A 20,266-nucleotide genomic window follows, 5' to 3' on the forward strand; every position below is an offset into this window, starting at 1 on the left:
CCAACAATGGTGCGTACCAGCTGACTGGTTGTTGCTGTAATTATAGTCATGGACAGCATCAAACCAAGCTGGTACCACTGGTGAGCACAGAATGAGGAAGAAGGCTGCAGGTTATTAAGCATTTAGTCTTTCATTGTATAAAGCCTGCATGAAAGTTCAGCTGCTTTATAATCTTACTTTTTTTCAATGACTCGTGGCTCATGTTTGCCGTGTGTGTGTGTGTTGGGGGGCTGTAGGTGGCTGGAGGGGAGTCTAATTATGTGTGTGTTTGTGTGTGTGTGTGCGTGTGTGTGTGTGTGTGTGTGTGTGTGTGTGTGCGTGCGTGCGTGTGTGTGTGTTTGTGTCTGCAAAGGGAATGGGGGCAAGGAAGAAAATGTGGGCTGTTCCGGCGTCCCAAAGAAATGTGTGGGTGGAGTTACAGCCTAAAACTTCCTCACTCACTGACACGCTCTTTTTGAAAGGAGCAGAACACATATGCAGGACTGCAGCTCACCCTTACCGATTTACACATTCTTTCTGTTCTTTTTTCTTCTGTGCTTTTGACAGTGGGGAATGACAGCACAGTCAGCCGCTGTAATGGCGGCTGTATAGAGAAGCGAGATTCAAACAGAGGGAGATTTATAGAAATCCTGCAAAGTATGAGAGGAATGAATTGAGTTGGAGAGAGCTGGCAGTAACACAGAGGTAAGACAGCTTTTTTTTTCTTTTTCTTTTTGCATTCAACTCCAAATTCACTTTGTGACCAAAACTTGATCCTTTTGAGTAAACACAGCTGCACTTTGTACTTTGCTACATGACCATAATGCTGTTAGTTTACAGCCTGCCAGCTGTAAACTTTTTTGTTTTTCAAGAAAAGAGTGTACGGTCGTGATTTTACCTGAATATTTATTTTACTGGTGGCTTGATATTATCTATAAAGAAGATCAAAGAATAGAAGATTAGCTTCTTTTATAGTAATCATTTCTATTCAGATTTTGCAAGATAAAAAAAATGAGGAAGAAAACTCTACAAAGCCTCAGAAATTCACTGTTTTGCTTTGAGAGTTTATTTTAACACTGTGTAGCATTATGGGAATCTCCCTTCAGAGTTGCTCTGTCTTAGCCACACACAGGCATGCGAGTGGGGGGTCTAGTCTAAACTTAGAGACCCGGGCTCCTCTCTCATATTACCCTCTGCTTTCTCTGTTTGCACGTATTCCACCGCCACAAACTCCACATGTTGCACACACATTCAGAGGAAGCGACCTCAGAAAGCAACATCCGAACAGAGCCGTATGTTCGCCATATGCTCCTCATTAGGTTGCATTGAGGAATAAGGATTGTCGTGTCACAATTGCAGTGCAAGCTTTTCAGCATGTGAAGACTGGATGATTGTTTAAAATAGGTAAACTATAACCCCTTTCATGAAAAGAAGCGTCGCGCGTTAGTGACCCTGACGGATCTGTAAGATGAGCAGACGATTGTGACTTTGCAGATGGTTCCACTGTTTTTTTTTTCAAAAAGAGGATATTGTGACTTTTACAACATCAGAAGGGAACAGGTTTTATTGTTTTAAAAGCATGTTTTAGAGAGTTTATCAGTTACCCTTGTGCAGCCATTGGCTCCTGCCCATAAAGGTCCTGTGCATGTGACTTGCCCATATCAACCTTGAGAAGTCTGTGTTTATTAGATTATCCATCCGCTTCCCCAAGAGAAAACAAGCAGGCCAGTCAGAAGAGTGTCAGGATATGCCTTGGCATGCCTGGTGCCTGTTTACAGTGTTCTGCCTCACTGGATACCCATGCACAGATTCAGCCGTGACCATTCAGCCCGCCACATAAACAAGATAACAACACAGATCCCAGGCAAGGATATCAACCCCTTGTGCTCGGGGTGAACAAAGATCTGAGGCTCGAAAAGAGGAACAAACCGTCTGCATTTCACTTCAGTTGCTGGAAATCACATTCAGAGAAGTGGTTCCCTTCAGTTTTCATACATAGAGCAACCTGCAGAGGTTTTTTTTTTTTTTTTTTTTAAACGTTGTCATAACATAAATACATTTTCATACCATTTCTATGTAAGTAATGTAGCATCATGCCGACCACTCAAAGTGCTTTACACTGGAGCAACCATATTCTTGCAAACAAAGCAGCATCCTCATAGCATGATGCTACAACTACCGTGTTTCACCATGGTTTTTGTTCAGAGTGTTTGTAGGGTTAGTTGTTTTGCTCCATATCACATTTTCCATGTAGATGACAAAGTAACATTTTGATCTCGTCAAATGTTTGCTGTGTCACCTATATAACTTGTGTCTCACTACAAACGGAACTTCTTTTGACTTTCTCTCAACAAGGGATTTATTTTCACTATCTTACAATAAACACCAGATCTGGTGATTGCACGACTATTAGTTATCCTTTTGACAGATTTTTCTGGTGGACCTGCGGCATTCTTCAGATGCTTCAGAGTTACCAGGGGCCTCTTGGCTACTGCAGATCAATTTAGATCTATTTGGAAGGCTGTTTCGTCCCCTAGCTTAACTTTAAGTTTTTCTGCGACATTATCCCTGTCTGCTGTGACCCTTGATATTCATGGTGCTGTTTGTTCATTGTGTTCTTTTAAAAAAACCTGCTGAGGCCCTCACTCTGCAGCTGTATTCAGACTGAGACTAAACTACTAGCAGATGGACTCTGTTTATTAATGAGGTTACTTCTGAGGACAATTGATTGTCCTGGATTTTATTTACAAGTATAAGAGTAATGGAGACTGAGTGCAGTTACTTATTTGTGAAAAAAGAAAGAAAACAAAAACAGGCTATTTTATTCTGTTTTAAGCGTATGCTCTATTTTGTGTAGGCCCAACAAATAAAATCCATACACTCATCTTCAAATGAAATTCAAAACGATCAGGTTATTCAATTCACTGGGGTTCCAAAAAAGCACAGAAAAGGAGAATTAGAACTTTTTGATAAGTACCCATTTAGAAATCTGCTGCACTTTGTCCACTTGGGACCAGGCACCAAAGATAGCGGGGAAACCAAAGCAAACAATGACAAGACAGTTTCTGCTCTAATCTCAGCTGGAGTCTGCTCTTTCCCCCACAGCTGTGTGAGTTTTGTCCCTGCTTCCTCCAACAGGTCAGATACGTGCATTTGAGAATAACCAACAGTGAAGTGGACCAGTGTTGTAGGTTTATTTGCAAGTGTGGAACAGTCATGTGACACAAAAGCTGCAACAGAGAATTACTAGCTAGTGTTGCAGTTAAATGTTGACTCAATCATTAACTATTTAGCTTTTAAGGTTTAGTGTGTCTTTTGATCTCACTATGTTGCCTAAAGTTTGCTTGTCGACAAAGGCAATTGGAATTGCAGGCAGAAGAAGTTGGACGTGAATTCATCGTGTCATGATTTGCTTTTCTTTAAAACACTTGATTCCACCTTTCGACGAACTTATGATGATGTTTCTTATAAATGGTCTTGTCGAGGAAAGCAGTTGGATGCTAGAACTGTAAGAATAATACTGAGTTTTTTTTAAGTATAACACCACAGATCTTCAATGGCTGCACAATTAAAACTGAGAGTGGCACTCAAAAGAAGTGTTACCTTCATATTTTGAAGGTAACATTATCTGTGATGTAAAGCTATAAAATGAGTCATTATAGCCTATTTATCCTCACCCTCTTCACATTTGGCTTTGTCAGAAATGTCTTCAGTGGATAAAACTGTCCTGTACAATCTGAAGCAAATGACAATGGACAACAGTTGTTTTTTCTCCCCTTTTTGTTGTTAATGTGATACAACACAACAAAGAAAAACTGTCAGCCAACTGCTTTTGTAAATATGGGTCCACATGGTGTTACTTAGAAAATCTCATATTTTCTAAGTAAATATGGTTGTCATAAGAAGCTTAAAAAGAACTCATCTGTGCAACTTATTGTGTATTAAGTTATGATATCCTAATTCATTTCTAGGACACCGTATTGAACACAGACATAGATTTCATCCGTAGAGTTCCTTAAATACATTTAGAGAGGTCACACTGTTACTTTCAGACCATAGGACAGATTGCTTTTCCAATGTGGAATCTCTTTTGATAGAGTTGTGAACCACTGGCTGTATGTACTAGGACTGCCTGTATTGTCAGTGTTACCTGAATGAAGGAGGGTCTCTACTTGTGTAAATGCACGGAAATTTGGGATACTATAACAATCTTCGCTGGCTCATAAGAATGCCGTTTCTCTGACTATAATTGCATTTTCCAAGCTTTTCTTGACAAACTCCTCATACTTCAGCTCTTCACCCAATTTTTAAAGCAATTTCTCTAATTTGTATTTTGGATTGCTCATCAAATGGTGTTTATTTACTAAAGGGATTAATGCCTACTTTGAAAACTATAGTTAAACTATAAAAAATAAATAATATTTTATTCTTTATTCTACATATAATCAACCATTTCTGGAAAAACAATTCAAGTATTTCAGTATTGAAAAGTCATCCTTTTGTTTCTCTTGTAAAATTCACATTTCCTGAGATAATGAATTTCTTAATCATCAAAATTAACAAATAAAATAGATCCCTCTGTGTGGAATGAAGTAATTTGTGAGTTTTTCCTGGTGAGCTGAAATACTGGACTATATTGACCTTACATTGGTATTCTGATTTACTCGGATGCGCCTGTGCAACAGCTGACATAACTTCCATGATGTTCCTTTGTGTGGAGTATCCAATCGTCTGTTTGTGCCACCAGGCGACTCTCACCTGCACTTTCACTTGACCTTGCAGCCCGTTCCTCTCAGGCATTGCCTTACAGCGGGTCAGCAGTACATCACCTCAGCAACAAACACGCTGTTGTTATGACTCGCGCTTTCAGTGCATTCTCTCACTCTCGCACACGGGCGAATCATAAGGAAACTTTCTCTAAGACCTACCCCCACACACAATACCAATTGCAAAGAGTGCTTTGTGGATCGACTGACTCTCTGGGCGGCTACTGGGAGAGACTGAGAGAGAGCGGGAGGGAGAGAGAATGGTGGGTGGGGGCAGATGGAGGCTGCAAGAGAGAGAAATATTGCAAAGAGGAGCAGTCCCAGACAGATAGAGAAGAAGAAGAAGAAGAAGAAGAGAGGAGGACTGTAGAGACAGGTCCTGCTTACACTTACCGGTAGTGTGAGCAGAGCAGGAAAAGGGATTACAGAAATAGGAAGGGAAGCTAGGCTGGGCAATTGAAAGGAAGAGAGGGGGGAGAGAGATAGAGTTGTTATTAAAGTGGCTGAGGGAAGCTGATGGGATGGCATTGATCTCTGGGAGCTGCCGGCTCTTGGGCCAGATGGCGTCTTGTTGCTGCAGACCGTTTCTCAACTCGTCCTGTTGTCGCCCGCTCATCAAAGTCTGCCTCTCCTCCTTCACAGGTCGGTCCCCGGCCCGCTCTCTGTGCTCTGCTGTCATGACACGGACCGCTGCGTTCAGATAGGCAGGGACATAGGTCAATGTGCAGCATGGGTAACACACTTAGCCAAGAAGGTAAAAGGAGAGGGCATGGTGTGATCCTGCACTGCATCAGCATAACTTTGCGTGCGTTTGTGCTAACTCCGTTCTGATGGGAAGAATAGACTGTTGTTCTCTTTGGCATAATGTCATGTTGCATATTGTGTTTGCTCCCCTATTGTCTTGTGAATGCTTTGCATCTGGATGATAAAGTTCTATTGTTCATCTTTTTTCTCTTTTTAATTTCCACTGACAAAGCATGTTGAAAGAGAGAAATTAAATTAATAATAGACGTTTTTGTATTATGTATTTGGTGAAACATTACTCTGAGCTGAAAGTATCTGAGCAGTCAAGCACAGGGACATCTGAAGGGTTTCCTATCAGTGTAAGTATGTGAGCCAGGCCTGTGTGTGCTCTGTATCCTACTGACAAATCCTCAAACTAACTGGCTGAAACCCCCAACCCCAGCATTGTTTAACACATTCCCCAATCCTGAAACCCTTTTGTTTTTCCAGGAAATTTTGTGAGAAATACTCAGATTTTATCCATGTTCAGATTCGGTGTCTGTTCAGTGAAGCTATATCCAGGAGCTGGCCATAATTGCAAAAATAATTCCCTTATTTAACTTCAATATCCCATTTAATATACACACAACCTTATTGTAAATCCCTACTATAAAGGACATAACATAATTCTAAAATCCCTGAAGGTTGTGTTAAATCTGCTTTCTGTCATAAACTATTCTAACTCCGAGGCTAAAACTCCTATTCAGTGTGTTAATGAGCTTTGGAAGTGCTGATAAGCAGATTTTGCTTAATTTGGCTTAAAGCAGGGTTGCTGTTTCCTTTTCACATTAAGACAAACTGACCTAAGTGACTCTGGCTGTGGCTTCATATTTACTGTACACATGAAGACGGGGAGGGTGTGGGGGGGCAGTAACCTTAATCCTTACATGCTCAAACTAGTATCTAAAGAGATTGGTAAGATGTTAAAAACCTTAAGAAATATTTCAAGAGTACATCGCCTAAAATGAACAATAGAAGGAACTGACTTTTATTCCATTATGTTTTTTTAATTTGTTTTATTTGGTTTTGCAGACATCTCCCCTGCTGAGCTGGATGCTCTTTGGAGGGAACCACCATACAGTCTTGGAGGAACACATGAACACTTTACAGACAATAACATCATGACTCAAGGTATGGCAGTGATGCAACAAAGACAGAAAAGCTTTGTTGATTAGAGTGTAGTCCTTTATTCGCTTGGCGGAGAAACACGCTTATGAGGTTCATGTGAGCAGGAGCAGCGTTGCTTTACCTCCGGTCACAAACTGAGGAAGTCTTTGGGATATCCTCTCTGCTGCACAATGGAGCGAGCCATGGGAAGCTCGTCACCGCTTTAATGCAAAAAAATTACACGCTTCGGCATCCCATGACGTGCACATCCGTCCGGCAGACATTGACGTTGCCTTGCGAGATTATCCACCCCACTTTTCAGCGTGCCAGAAACGATGAAGGTGTTGTGGGTCAGACGAGGCTAACGTTGCACATTAGCTTACACACATTATTCACACCGTAACACGTGGTGGTGGTGGCAGCGTCATGCTACACGGCTTGTTCTCTTTAGCAGAATCAGAGTTGGTGAGAACTTGGTTGGAATTAAATTGAGGGCATTGCTGGAAGAAAATGTGTTAGAGGCTATAAACGACATCAGATTGTGCCAGCCTGCATTCGATCTGTCTTGTAAAGTATTGAACTATAGTTGAACTATTTAGTAAAAATGGATGTAGATGGAAAGTGTTTTCACATGGAGGTTCACAATAAATACATGCCACATTATTAAGAGTTTTCCAAAGCACTAAATGTTTGAAACATGCAAAAACACAAGTTAAAAGCATTGGATGAATAGATTACAGATTAAGGTTGTTGGAATAAAGAAATATCAGCTGAAGTGAGAAAATGGCAAGACATTAGGTGTTGTATGTCTGTTATAGCACCAACCAGAGATTCTGCTTTTAGTATCATGCAGTGATTATGATCCTGTGTCATTTGAAAATGTTTTGAATTTAATGTCCAAACTGCAGTCAGACACGTGAATTGTGATTAAAACCGAGTTAGAGCCGTCCTCGCAAGTGAGTTATCTGTTTTTACATGCAACAAAGATTTCCATCCTACGCAAAATCTGAGGACGTTTATGAAACAGTGAACGTTTTTCCTTCCATGTGTTATCCATGTCATCTTGAGCTAGAAAGAGAGAGAGAGAAAAAAAAACAAGGTTTATATTTTAGTCTTTTGTATGAACAGGTGAGGAAGAGGAAGGTCCAACTGGAGACTCAGGAGAAGGAGAGGAACATGACAGCTACTGGAAGAAGAAGGAGGCCTTCCTTCGAGGAAGTAAAATTTCAGTCGGGGAGAAATTCTCTTCAGGTAGAGTTGCTCTCCACTTCACCACAAATCCAGCTCTTCATCTGTTGGGAAAAAACAGCTAGTAATCATGGTGCATCTATGAAGCTCCTTCCCGTGGATTTAATTTTCATGAATGAAATAAATTCTGATGAACCATATTCGTGAGCTGAGCTAATGTTTGCTCAGTCAGCAATTCAGCTTCATCCATCACATCCTCCCAGGTTTGTCAAGAGAAATGGGTTTAAATGGAGTCCAGTAAGAGGCCTAATGGTTTCGTTATTACTCCTGGGACCGCTGTTTCGCACACCAAGCAAATAATATAAAACTTTCACAAAGCACCTATGATGTAGTCTTGAAAAGTGTAATCTCTTTCCAATGTAGAAAATGGTATTGTTTTCCAAGATTGTTTTTCTTTTTTTTTTTATCTTCAAAGACAAAATCAGAAAAAAACCTCTCTCCCATCAATGCTTTTGATCATGCTCTACGTATCTTTCACACAGAAATCGTGCTCCGGTTTACTGGGCGGAGGCGTTCCGGTGACAATTCAGACCAGTCCCTGCAGGAGGCGCTGCGCACACGACTCCGAGTGGTGGAGAGCAACAGTAAAGACATCACTCAGCTCTTTAAAGTGAGGCCAAATGGTGTTTCTTGTGTTTCACTGCACTTTCCCTTCGTTCTGTGAAAATCGTTGGAAATCACATGATAAAGGATGTACTGTGTATACAGGGTATACAGGCAAATGGAGATACATCACCTCATGAATTATTCAAATTTATAATCGACACATGTATGAATGATTGGAAGCTGAAACCTGAAAGCTTCTTTCCTCAGGACCTGTCAGCTCGTCTGGTCTCTGTTCATGCTGAGAAGGACATCTTTGTGCTCACATTTAAGACGGTGGAGGAGATCTGGAAGTTTTCAACTTACCTCTCATTAGGTAGGACTCAGACCTTCTTCTGATAGATATTCGGATGTAGTTTTATTTATATGCTTTTACAAAATATTGCTTATTTAGATGTCCGGCACTAAACAATGGTTAGACAAGTCCTGTTGACAGTAAGATTTTAGTTTATGTCACTGTTTTGTCTGTTTTTGTGGTTCAGGTTTTGTTGCCCGATGCTTGGAGAACTTCCTGTGTGACCAGTCTTTCTGGCTGGACTCGGAACTGCTTCGTGAGTTAGAGATCAATGTCTCTGTGGACGAGGAGCATCTCGCCACCCTCTACCTGGGGCTTCTGCTTCAAGAAGGTGAGCAGTGCTGATTTCTTTCTTTCTTTTTTGGGGGGGTGAGAGGTCTGTATTGAATGGATGAAAAGACTGCCAATAACATGAAACCAAAATGTCAATAGAAATCAAAATGTCAGTAGAAAAGGTAAAAGTGAAGACATAATAAAACAACATTAACATGATTGCCAAACTGAAGTCACTGACTCTCAAACGGTGTTGAAAATGCCAATAGTGGCACTTGGTCTGCCTTTTGTGGTCTTCAAAATAATTTTTGGAAACCACAGTTGTCTGTGAATGCAGGTGTTGAAATTGTTTTACCTCCTGAGTCAGAACTTGGATTTGGTGATTGAAATTAAAAACGATCACGTTTCTGTTTCAAGCTTGAAAACTTGTAGGATTTCCTCAGGGAGTTAACTACTGTCAACAATATAAACTAATAGCAATGTGTTTATCTGTGTCTTATCAAAATGTCTTAGGAACAAGCTAAGTGACATATTGTCTGTAGTCACATGTGGGTAAAAGGTTTGATGAGATATGATTCAGCAAATGAATCATAAATTCATAAAGGGAGCCATGTTGGACATTAAAAGTGTGGTTGGTAAGAAACCTTCAGATTTTAGACTTAAAGTACTTGCTTAATGCGTCCTTATTCATCAAACTTCAAACATAGAATTTTAAAAGGGTGATTTTTTTCTTATTTTTATTCTTTTGGAAATAACACAAACTGAAAAACTCCAACATTTGGTGTACTACTCATTTAAAATGTCAGCAATGGTGGTGCTTGAAAACTTTGATCTTAATAGAGACTGACTAATTTGACCCAATCTCTCTCTTAGTGACATTTTTAGTATTCACACAGTCTTGAAAATGAAATATTCTTTAGAGGTGAAACTGTGTTATGATTATCAGAGCCCGAATGATCCTAGTGCTAGACTCTACTGGGACATTCCTGTGTGCTGCTTTTCAGGCTTTGAATTGTGAAAACTTTCTCTGGAAGTGTGGATTTCTTTTCTGATCCAAAAATGTAGCTTTTGAAGTAAACAGTCAAAATTATCCATTAGCCAGTGTAAGCCGATACATAATTATGCTACTTTTTTGTGTCTCATTGGTGTGTTACTTTCCTTGGTAGCTGACTTTTTGTGTTTTAATGTCCTTCCAGACTCAGAATATTCTTTTTTTGTTTCATTTTTTTTTTTTTTTTTTACATTTATACAAACTTATATCCATGTACATGGAGATCTGTTCACTGAGAAGATATTCCTGTTCTCCAGACCAAAAGCTACACAGATCGTATGAAAATACTGCAGTGCTGGCAAATAGCGATAAAAATTACATTAGCTTAATAGGAGGGTATATACACCATCCATCATTTGTGACTGAATGAGGGCAGAGTTGCTGTTACAGAAAAGCTAATTCATAACCACAATGATTTTTATCCAAACCGAGATCACTGAAAACATCAACATCTGGATCCACGCAGACCTATGCTTCGCACGTTTGCACAAGCTCTCTTCTCTCCTTTGCAGGATCTTTTTTCGCCAAGGCGCTGTTCACCAGAAGTGAGGAGGATGAAGACAGTGAGGAGCAGCTGGCATTTAAAAAGAATGACCTGCTGATAGTGAGGGATACGGGGAAGGACGACATTTGGGAGGGCACTATGCTCGCCACCGGGAGCCACGGCCAGGTGCCAGTCCACGCCATGCAGCCACTGCCCTACCCCTTCTACCAGTAAGTTCCACGGATAAGCCATCTCGGTCATGGGTTAATAAATGACACACTTTACAGCATCTCAATATAACATGCTCTTTATTAAACTTTAGTTAAAGACCAACAAGAAGTAGGAACATTCGTGCAGGAGTTGGCTTGACTTCAATATTTTTTACTTCCTGTTTGGCCAGGTGGTTCCTCAGGAAGTATCCGGGCCAAGCTGGATACTCACCAGTAGAAAAGGAACTGTTTGAAAGTGCAATCGGTAAAGCTTTTCTGCGTATTCTATGATTGCTCCGATATTCAATGTTAACCTGCATGAATTGACCATTCGATTTAGATTCATATTCCGAATGTTTATGCAAGCTCCAGCAACCTCACCTGTTTTTCCCCCTTGCCCTTCTCATCTGATCCCTCAGTGACCGGTTCGTGTGAAGCCATCGTTGACTACAGTCCAGCTGGGCCAGACGAGCTCCAGCTGAGTCAAGGGGACACGGTGGAGATCCAGGGTCTGCTGATGCGGGGACTTTCCATCTTCATAGGAAGACACACATCCACAGGACGCACTGGATTTGTTCACAGGGCCCACGTCAAGCCTCTGAACACCAAACCCCTGTAAGAAATTACATTTTGATGTCATAAGATCTTTTCACACTGTTTATCTCATTGTTATTATGAGATGAGATGTGGCATTTATACGGTTTGTGTTTTGTTATTTAATCATTTGTAGAAGGCATTGCAAGATTCATACAGCTTAAAATTTTGCATTTTGTTTGTGTTTGCATGCTTTATAGATATTTCATGTGACATATTAACACAAAGGTTGCACACATCTGTGAAACAATAAGAATACATGGTTTTAAAATTTTGTTTCAAATTGAAAGTCAGACAGTGGGTCTTGTTTGCATCCAGCATATTTGTTATAACTATAGAACAAATACTTTGTGCAATCATGCTTTGATGCAAAAACGTGTGCAAGTCTTTGGGGGTATATTTCTCCCCAGCTTGTGTATTAGGACCTGATTTTTGCCCATAGTAAAAAATAAATATTCTATTAAACATCCCAATCAAAGTCTAGATAAAAATCTTAATTAAGAATCTTCTGCAAATTCAAAAATATCTGCTCAAAGATGAGATGCTCTCCTTTCAGTCTGACTAAGATGAACCATCCCATTGTCGCTTTGGCCATTGTTTTACGATCATTGTAATTTTGGAAAGTGAGCCTCTTCACCAGCCTCACATGTTTTGCAACCAGTCTCAAGGTTTTCTTCCACCGGTGCCCACTGATTTAGCTTCGGCTCTCCATCTAGTCTCACCAGCTCGTTTGTCCCTGCTTACGGTATCGCTGTTAACCATGCTGGGTTGTAGATGTCTGTGTGGCTTGCAGTGTTTTTGTGACCAGACCACCAACACAATGAATAATAGTTTGTGGTCACCATGAGGCTCACAGGGTGTGCAGACATACATTTTAAAGGCTTTACAGTGGGTATGCTGGCTTGTCAGTCATAGAGTGGGTGATGATGCTGGGAAGATGCATGCAGTCATAATGCCTCCTTTGTTTGCTTCTCACAGAGACAGACAATTGGTCTTTCTCACAGAGGAGGAGAAGGCCAGCCTGGCTCAGGTTAACCCGTATAGCTCAGAGCCAAGCGAAAGCTGCCTTCTGGAAAGACTCTTCTCATCAGACATCAGCTCTGTGTACAGACTAGGTAAAGGAACCACTGGATCAGTTAAGGGATTTTACTATTTTTATTTCTGATAGAACCCAAAGATAGTTGTGCCACAGCACATTTTTGGGATATTTTACTCCTATTTTGTTTGATGCATGGTTTGAGCATGTTTCCACAACAGTTGTTGTTGTTTCAGTGTTTGTTTTTTCTCCATTTTTATTTCTTCACCTGGCAAGAGAAAGCTTAAGCTGATTTACCTTATGTATTTCCAGACAGGCTGGACGAGGCCGACTTCATGTACATACGGAATCGGCCAAAGCACGGTAATATTATAAAGCAATTATAATATGCAATACAAACTGTTTTTAGCAGCTGATGCACTCGTCTTACTTCTTCGCAGATTTTAAGGGTTTTTCCAGCGCCCGTCAGAGCCTTATGTCCGAAAGAAGCGAAGGGACAACGCAGAACCAATCCTCCCCCCGCGCCTCCGTCTCTGTCGCCTCGCCGCGCGTGTCCCTCTATCATTCCCTCAACCCTCTGCCACGAGAGGGAGAGCGGCTCTCTTTCAATCTGGAGGACACATTTAAAGAGCTCGATGAGTTCCAGGAGGATCCCCCTCTCTTCATGGAAGAGAACAGCTGGGAGGGCGAGAAGCCGGAGCTCAGTGACCCGACACTGACTCTGTTAAACCACGAACACTTCCACGTGAGCTTAAGTCACTGTTCATTCATTGCGTCTTCAACCTGGTTAGAAACACAGACGGGTTTGGCTTGCGCAAGTACAGTCATATACAAATCTCTAGAACAAAAGCTCTGAATGATGATGATATACAGACTAGACAGACCATTAGTGTACTTATCCACAAACTCATGAGCTCAGCTTCCTGAATTGCCTTAAAGGCTTTCTTAAAGTGTGTTGTTACACAACACATTAGCAAGAATGTGGATGACACTACATTTGGGCCCAAATACTGAGATTTATACAGAACAAACAATGTCTTGTTACACTGCTAGGAGTTCTTAAAGAACATTTTGAATGACATTTCATGAGTTGCACAACTCATGAAATGTTTATGAGACAGTAGAAACAGCATATCTTTATGAGACAGTAGAAAATGAAAAAATAGTTAGTTTCATGCCCTTTTCCTTGTGTGTCTTCCAGGATGAATTTCTGCCCTTGTACGACCTACACTGTTCCTTCCTGTGGATGACTTTCGGTGAGAAGACTGAGGACGAACTGTCCGGACATCTTGAGAGTGTCAGGGAGTGCGCCAAGAGACTGGGCATGCACTGGGCACATCGGCGTGCGTGCTTTGTCCTTGGCAGACTTTGTGCCAGAAAGCTAAAGTTCTCCCAGGTACCCGGAACATCAAGCAAACAAGAATGATCATATTTTTTTCCAAAATAAAAAGACACAATGCTCCAGTAACTCTGTCTTATACTACACTGAGCGTGCCTTACAAAAGTGTTGATACGCTTGGAACCTTTTAACGTTTTGTTAAGTAACAACCAGAAACGTTGCGTTTTTTCATTAGTGAAAGTCTGAATTGAGAATGTTTTTTATTCTGTTGACAAATAGGTTTCAATCGAAATGGAATTAGATTTTTCTTTTTTTTGTCCTCAGTTTGGACAAACTGATATGCCTTCAACATGGTCAATATTGATGTTAAGAGCTGATAGTAAGACGAATGAAGCTAAATATATTCATCCAGTCTGACAGACCTTGAACTATTCTTCAAAAAAGAAAAGGGCAAAATCTTCAGTTTACCTGTTTCTAAAGCTTTTAGAGACATTCCACAAATATTTGTTTCCTCTTCTTAGATTAACTCAGGAGACGAAATGGCAAATCCCAATCTTTAAACTTTGTGGATTCAGTGTGGAAACATTGTATCCACAATGAAAGGTTTAAGAAGCATGAGTACTTTGCAAGGCACTGTAGCAATAGTCTTGGACAATTTATTACAGTAAACACTTATCATGGCTGTTTTCTCCTCAGGCACGAGTATACTACGAGGAAGCTCTGAGTGTCAGTGTCAACAGCTTCTCTGACGTGCCGCTCCTCGTGGCTCTCTTCACAAACCTCACTGCCATCTACCTGAAGCAGCGTATGACTGATAAACTGCCCCAGATCCTGGAGAAGGCCAGTGCCTTAATACTCTGTCTTCCCTGCCATGCTTTCATGTCCTCGGATGAAGTTGAACTGCTGAAGCTCCTCCTGAGAAGATCCGTCGTGTTGGGGGACAAACATTTGGAGGCTCGCGTCTGCTACCTCATCTCTAGCCTCTACTTGGTTCTTAAGAAGACAGAAGACACGCTACCTTTCTTTGAGCGACTTCAGTTTCTTTCAGCCACACTGTCGGCCACCGAAGGCGGACCTATCGAACCTTTGGACCTCAACTGGCTCTTGAGCTGGCTCTATCATCGTAAATACATGCCTTATTTAGCATTGGCCTCCCTCAGCCTGGACTCAAGAGAAGACCATTCACTTTGCGATGCTTTCCAGAGGATCGAGTTGTTTATCAGGAACTCTGTCCGTCTGAATCCGTGCTGGAAGGAAGGAACCTCACTACTCCCCGCTCAGATAGTGGTTTACCTGCAGCAGGCTCTTGCCGTAGCTGAGCAGGGTGATGACATAAAGATGCAGCGGGACCTTTGTTTGGCTTTGGCTTTGACCTACCAGCAGTACGGTGCGCTGGATAAAGCAGTACGCTGCGCTCAACAAGCTGTGGAGACAGGGAGCCACATCAATGAGGAGGATGGCTTTGAGGCTTCAGTGCTACTTGGTTGGCTGCTGGTGTTGACGGGTCAGGCTGAGAGGGCTCAGAGTATTTTAGAGCCACTGCTCACATCACTAGAGGTGAGGAATCCAGTCAACAATAAGAAACGGAGAAGGTAAAAAAAGTATTTATTTTCCCAAAGCAATGTCTGATTTGCTTCTTTTTGTGGAAACAGAGCACGGACAGTCCCACTCAGCAAGGAGTCATCCATAACCTTTTAGCATTGTGTCTGAGGCATCAGGGTCGGGTCCGCGAGGCAGGTTGGCATCTTCACTCTGCCTTGGAAATCTCCAGAGAGAGTGGCAACCAAAGGAATCAGGCGCTGGCACTGGCTAACCTGGGCTGCCTGGCGCTGGATGCTGGGGCGAACCTCCTTGCGGAGCGCTTTCTGGTTAGGTCAGTGTTTCAACTCTCCAGGGTCACGCAGTGGTGAGGTTTGACTGGAGGGTGGATGGATCAGAAGCCAAGGGTTAAAATGTAGATCACGCCTTGATTACCGCACAAATACAGGAACAAATAAATTGTTTTGCTTGCCATGCTTTTTCCCCATTCTAGGTCTCTGTGCCTTTTCCTGGATCTCTGGGAGAGTCCAACCGATGAGGAACACGTTCAGGTGTATCTTTGGCTTGGGCAGAGCTACAAGGACAGAGGGAAGAGTCAGGACATCAGGGCATGCTATGAAATGGGGCTGCTAATTGCGCTGCATGCCAGAAATTTGCACAGTAAGCATCAGCACAACCACTGTGTAAAGATATTGTGGGATGCGAGGGGTTTTGTGATTAGCAGCTTTCTGGGATGTTGATTACAATATGAACTGAATAAATCTTTATATTGTATGACAGTTAGAAAATATTGCAAATCACATGTGTGTTTGAAATACATTAAGATAAATAAACATTGCCAGTAGCACAATTAAAAATATGCTTACTGAGAAAATCTACGTGGTCAATGTATATTTTCCCTGCTGTATGGTTTTGCTAATATCCCAATTGTTTTGTATTTATTGCAGGCCAGATGGTGGTAGCCAAGCTTCTGAGTGTGCTGTACGCCGAAATGCTGCTCTACTGTCAGAGCATTGCTTACTATGAGCATTGTGTCTCAGTGTCCAGAGAGCTAAAGGACAAGAGACGGGAAGGAGAGTATCTGGAAAAACTCAGCAGCCTCTACCTCTCACTCAACACAGAGAAGTAATTTCCTCTTGTGTCTTTTGCACCAAGTGGCTTCTCTTTCTTCAAGCTTGTAGGTTTTATTCTGTTTTTTTTTTTCCTTTGTTTTTGGAAATTTTTCAGATCGTCTCGTAAGTCTCTTGATTACACCAAGCAGAGTCTGAGGATTTCTATCGATCTGGGCAAGAGAGAGGAAGAGTCAGAGACCTGGCTGCAGGTGGGACGAATCTATTACCTCATTCAGGAGGACGAGCTGGCTGACATGTACCTGCAGGTAGGGAGGAAATTAAGCATTAAAGTATGGACTGTTTTTCCAGTTACTTGTTTTTCCTGGTTCAGCCCTTTGTTCTGTCATAGTCTGGCATACAGTGAATGTGGACACTCAACATTCCTAAGCGATCTTTGCCCTGACTGAAAGTGGTGCATATGTGCAAGTTCTCATAGTCTTTTGCGTATTTCATAGTCACTTTGGATTCTTCTTTTCTTTCTAATTTCATTAAAATGTAGCAAATGCTCCAATCACACATTTACAACTCAAATCGAGGAATAACAAAAGTATTTGACAGGCAGCAGTGAAGACAGCCTTGAGGATGAACGACCCTCACTTTGCTTTGAGCATCTACGAGGAGGCGGGAGATGTTTACTTCAAAGGCCACAGGAACCGAATGGCTTCAGAGATTTTCTACAGAGTAAGTAGAGATATTAAGCTTTGTTTGTCTCAAGGCAGCGTTATTATGAGCAAGCAATTTCTACGATACCTGCGGTAAGAACGGTCATTCTCTTCTTTTTCCTCTCTCCACGCTGTTTTTAACAAAACAAATCGTTTTGGCCCTCAGGATGGCAGTCTACCATTTGCACGGAGCATCAAAGACGTCCATTCTGAGTTCCGCTTGTTAAGTAAATTAACAGAGCTACTAATGAATCAAGGAGAGCAGGAGGAAGCGCTGCAGTATGCAACACTGGCTGTTCAAATAGCTAACCAAACAGGTAAGCGTTGCTTTTTTTTGCCTCGCTGCGGCTCCATGTAGTACAGATAGAGATTCAACCCCACAATTATTTTTTTTTTCTTGTGCAGGAGTTCGTGAAAATGAGAGGACTGCATATCATCGATTGGCCACAATTTACTTCAATCTTCAGCAGTACGAGATGGCAGAATACAATTACTTGAAGTCCCTTTCCCTGTGTCCGCCTGCTCTGCAGCATCCCACAGAAGCGTGCTACTACACTAAAGTCTACTGCCGGCTAGGAAACATCACATTATATGAATTGAAGGTACTGAAGTCGCAGTGACAGCGTCAAACAGTGAAACTGGTTATATTCTCATTCAATTCCCCGTGTTGGAATTTAGTGACACCTAGTGGGCCAAATTGGAAATTAAAAATTTCACTTCCAAGATGTCTTTAGTAGATCTGCACAGCTAGTTTTTTATGTTTGGACTAAAAGGCAACATCAGTTTTGATCTCATTTGATAACAGCAGCTTCTTTCACATTCCCTTTTTCTATTGATTTCTATTGCTATTTCTATTGCTATTTAAACAGTGACTTAATTTTTGCCACTTTTCCAAAAAGGTCAGATTAATAGTGTTCACATCTAATGTCAGCAGGATATATATATAATATATTAGTCAGGGAAATTTTTGTTGAGGCGGCTTTCTTTTTCTGTTTTCTTTAGTTTATGTTGATCACATCACATACAGTTCCAATAAGATACATTGAAGTTATAAAACTGAAGCACTGTGTGTAGGTTAAATTATGTTAATTGACCTTTTCTTTCTGCACCTTTGCAGGATGCCTTTGATGCAGCGGGGTACTTCTATTTAGCACTGGCGGCCGCTCTTGAGGACAAAGCTAATCCTGAAGCTCTGTATGTTGTGTACATGAAGCTGGCGGAGATCCATGGAAGCCACATGCCTGACGCTCAGTTGTGCCAGATGTACATCGACAGAGCTCAGAGTTTGAAGAGAGTCCTGGCCGGTGTTGAAAGCTTCCCAGACAGTGATTCCAACCTAAAAAGGGAGAACTTATCAAATGTTTATACTGGATACAGAAGAAGTGCGAATGACACGGACTCTACCTTTGATTCTGTTCCTGGAGACGAAAGGTTTGTTGATAGCACAGCGGCAAGAGCTCATTTGGTCAAGATTGACTCTGGGGAAATATTGACGGACATGAATCTTGAGGGAGGTTATGGTCAGAAGGATCACAGTCACTGCCCTGGTGACACAGATAGTCGCTATTTAGATGTTTCAGGCTCTGAGACAGACACCATTGCGAGTCAGTCATATAGTGACAGCATCATAACTGGATCCTTTGACACGGCGAAGGAGCACATTTCAGACTCCAGCAGCACCTCTGACACTTATCAGAATCCGGCTGAAGGGAAGGATTCAGAATTTGATTCTGACCGCAGCATGCAGAGTCAAATACCTGCAAAACCCACAGGTGACCTCACCAGAGACACAGATGCCAGAGACACGGATTCAGATATTCCAGATGAGCAAAGCACGCCGAGTAAAGAACCGGATGCTCTCAGCAATCCGACTCAGACAGACTGTGACGCTGGATGGAAGGGTACTGCTACCATGAACAATGGTAAAGCTGCAAGTGAGGATGATGCTTGGAGACACACGGAGGAATATAAATTTTGTGATGCACGCAGTGAGAACACAGATGGTGACACATAGCATTCCAGGGACTCTTCCCGTTCTCTGGCCGCAGGGTTTACAGCTAGAAAACCGATCAAAACGTTCCAGCCGATTGGCTATCTTTATTTTTCGTATGTGATGTCTATACTGTAAATCAATCAACGCATAGCCTGTTTCCCTGATGTAATTACTACAGCGCACTGTAAATGGAACTTGTTTTCTACATTGCAGTATAATGTACACATTAAAAAAAGTCTTATTTTGTTTGCCGAGTGTTCATTTTACGCACTTTTAAATAGCGTGAGGACATCGTTAACTCGTAGGATCAAAGAAACATAACACGTTACCATGAGATCCTGTATAAATTTAGGCAAAAACTGCCCAAAATCAGAAACGGAAATGTTTTATGTTGTCATTTTTTTCAAAAATGTAACCCTATCCTGTAAAACTGATTAAAAAATAATAATAATCTGAATACTACATTAGAGCAGCACTGATTGTATATTAAAGTGTACCTAGTTGATTCTTAATATGTATGAATCCATGTATATGTACACATACTGCAAAAAAAGATACACTACCATTTTTTTTCCCCTTTTTGATATTTAATTTAATTAAATGGAAAAGAAAGACTTTTCTTTCCACAATGTATTTACAGTTCTGGTTTAAAAGTTTTGTAAAATTCTGCTTATAGTGTATGGGTGTAAGATTGGAAGACAGATTGTCCAGTAGATTTTTAAAGTAAAAGTTCCTCTAGAGGGCAGCATTGGACTAGCACACTTAATTTGAGGAACCCGCCGTTTGCAGCCTGTGAAATTCAGTTACATGACTTTCTACTTTTAGCAAATTCTAGGACGAAATACAAATAGTCCAATGATATCGCTAGATGCATTTCATTGAAGGGCCAAAATTATTTAGAATCTTGGCCATTTGACCATCTTAGAGTGATGTAGATAAAAAAAAAAAGCTTCATCAGCAGTAGTTGTTGCAGCCTTATTGCTCTCTTTGGAGCCTCCACATAATAACGCAGGATGTTACAACAGCGAGATAGTAACTGCACTAGCGCTTGCTTTGCAGTGAGACAGTGGAAAACAATGGTGCAAGATTAAGAGGCAAACAAAGACCCTGTTAATGACGGTGATGCTACTGAGCCCAAGGACAGAAATGTTCACACACACAGTCTCCATGCTGAATTGTGTTGCAAGGCCTCA

At 41.4% G+C, this 20,266-nt stretch overlaps 1 protein-coding gene across 4 annotated transcripts; it reads left to right on the forward strand.

The window, feature by feature from the left end:
* Positions 1–429: 429 nt before the first annotated feature.
* Positions 430–19,319, forward strand: sh3tc2 (SH3 domain and tetratricopeptide repeats 2). 4 transcript variants are annotated; one of them, XM_055034473.1, is made up of 23 exons: positions 430–684; positions 5,388–5,499; positions 6,561–6,659; positions 7,764–7,886; positions 8,366–8,493; positions 8,697–8,802; positions 8,969–9,112; positions 10,618–10,819; positions 10,990–11,063; positions 11,218–11,413; positions 12,371–12,507; positions 12,741–12,791; positions 12,869–13,173; positions 13,630–13,824; positions 14,464–15,324; positions 15,420–15,640; positions 15,800–15,966; positions 16,254–16,431; positions 16,534–16,684; positions 16,977–17,099; positions 17,247–17,397; positions 17,486–17,682; positions 18,198–19,319. In XM_055034473.1, the coding sequence occupies exons 2-23, from the start codon at positions 5,466–5,468 to the stop codon at positions 19,092–19,094; spliced, it is 4,740 nt and encodes a 1,579-aa protein (XP_054890448.1). In that variant the 5' UTR covers positions 430–684; positions 5,388–5,465; the 3' UTR covers positions 19,095–19,319. The 4 variants fall into 4 exon arrangements, with proteins under 4 accessions (XP_054890448.1, XP_054890450.1, XP_054890447.1 ...); XM_055034475.1 differs by lacking the exon at positions 5,388–5,499; XM_055034472.1 differs by lacking the exons at positions 430–684; positions 5,388–5,499 and adding an exon at positions 4,788–5,387.
* Positions 19,320–20,266: the final 947 nt, after the last annotated feature.

Source organism: Poeciliopsis prolifica, unplaced genomic scaffold (genome assembly GCF_027474105.1).
Source record: "Poeciliopsis prolifica strain line A6 unplaced genomic scaffold, Auburn_PproV2 SCAFFOLD009, whole genome shotgun sequence".
NCBI classification, from domain to species: Eukaryota; Metazoa; Chordata; class Actinopteri; order Cyprinodontiformes; family Poeciliidae; genus Poeciliopsis; species Poeciliopsis prolifica.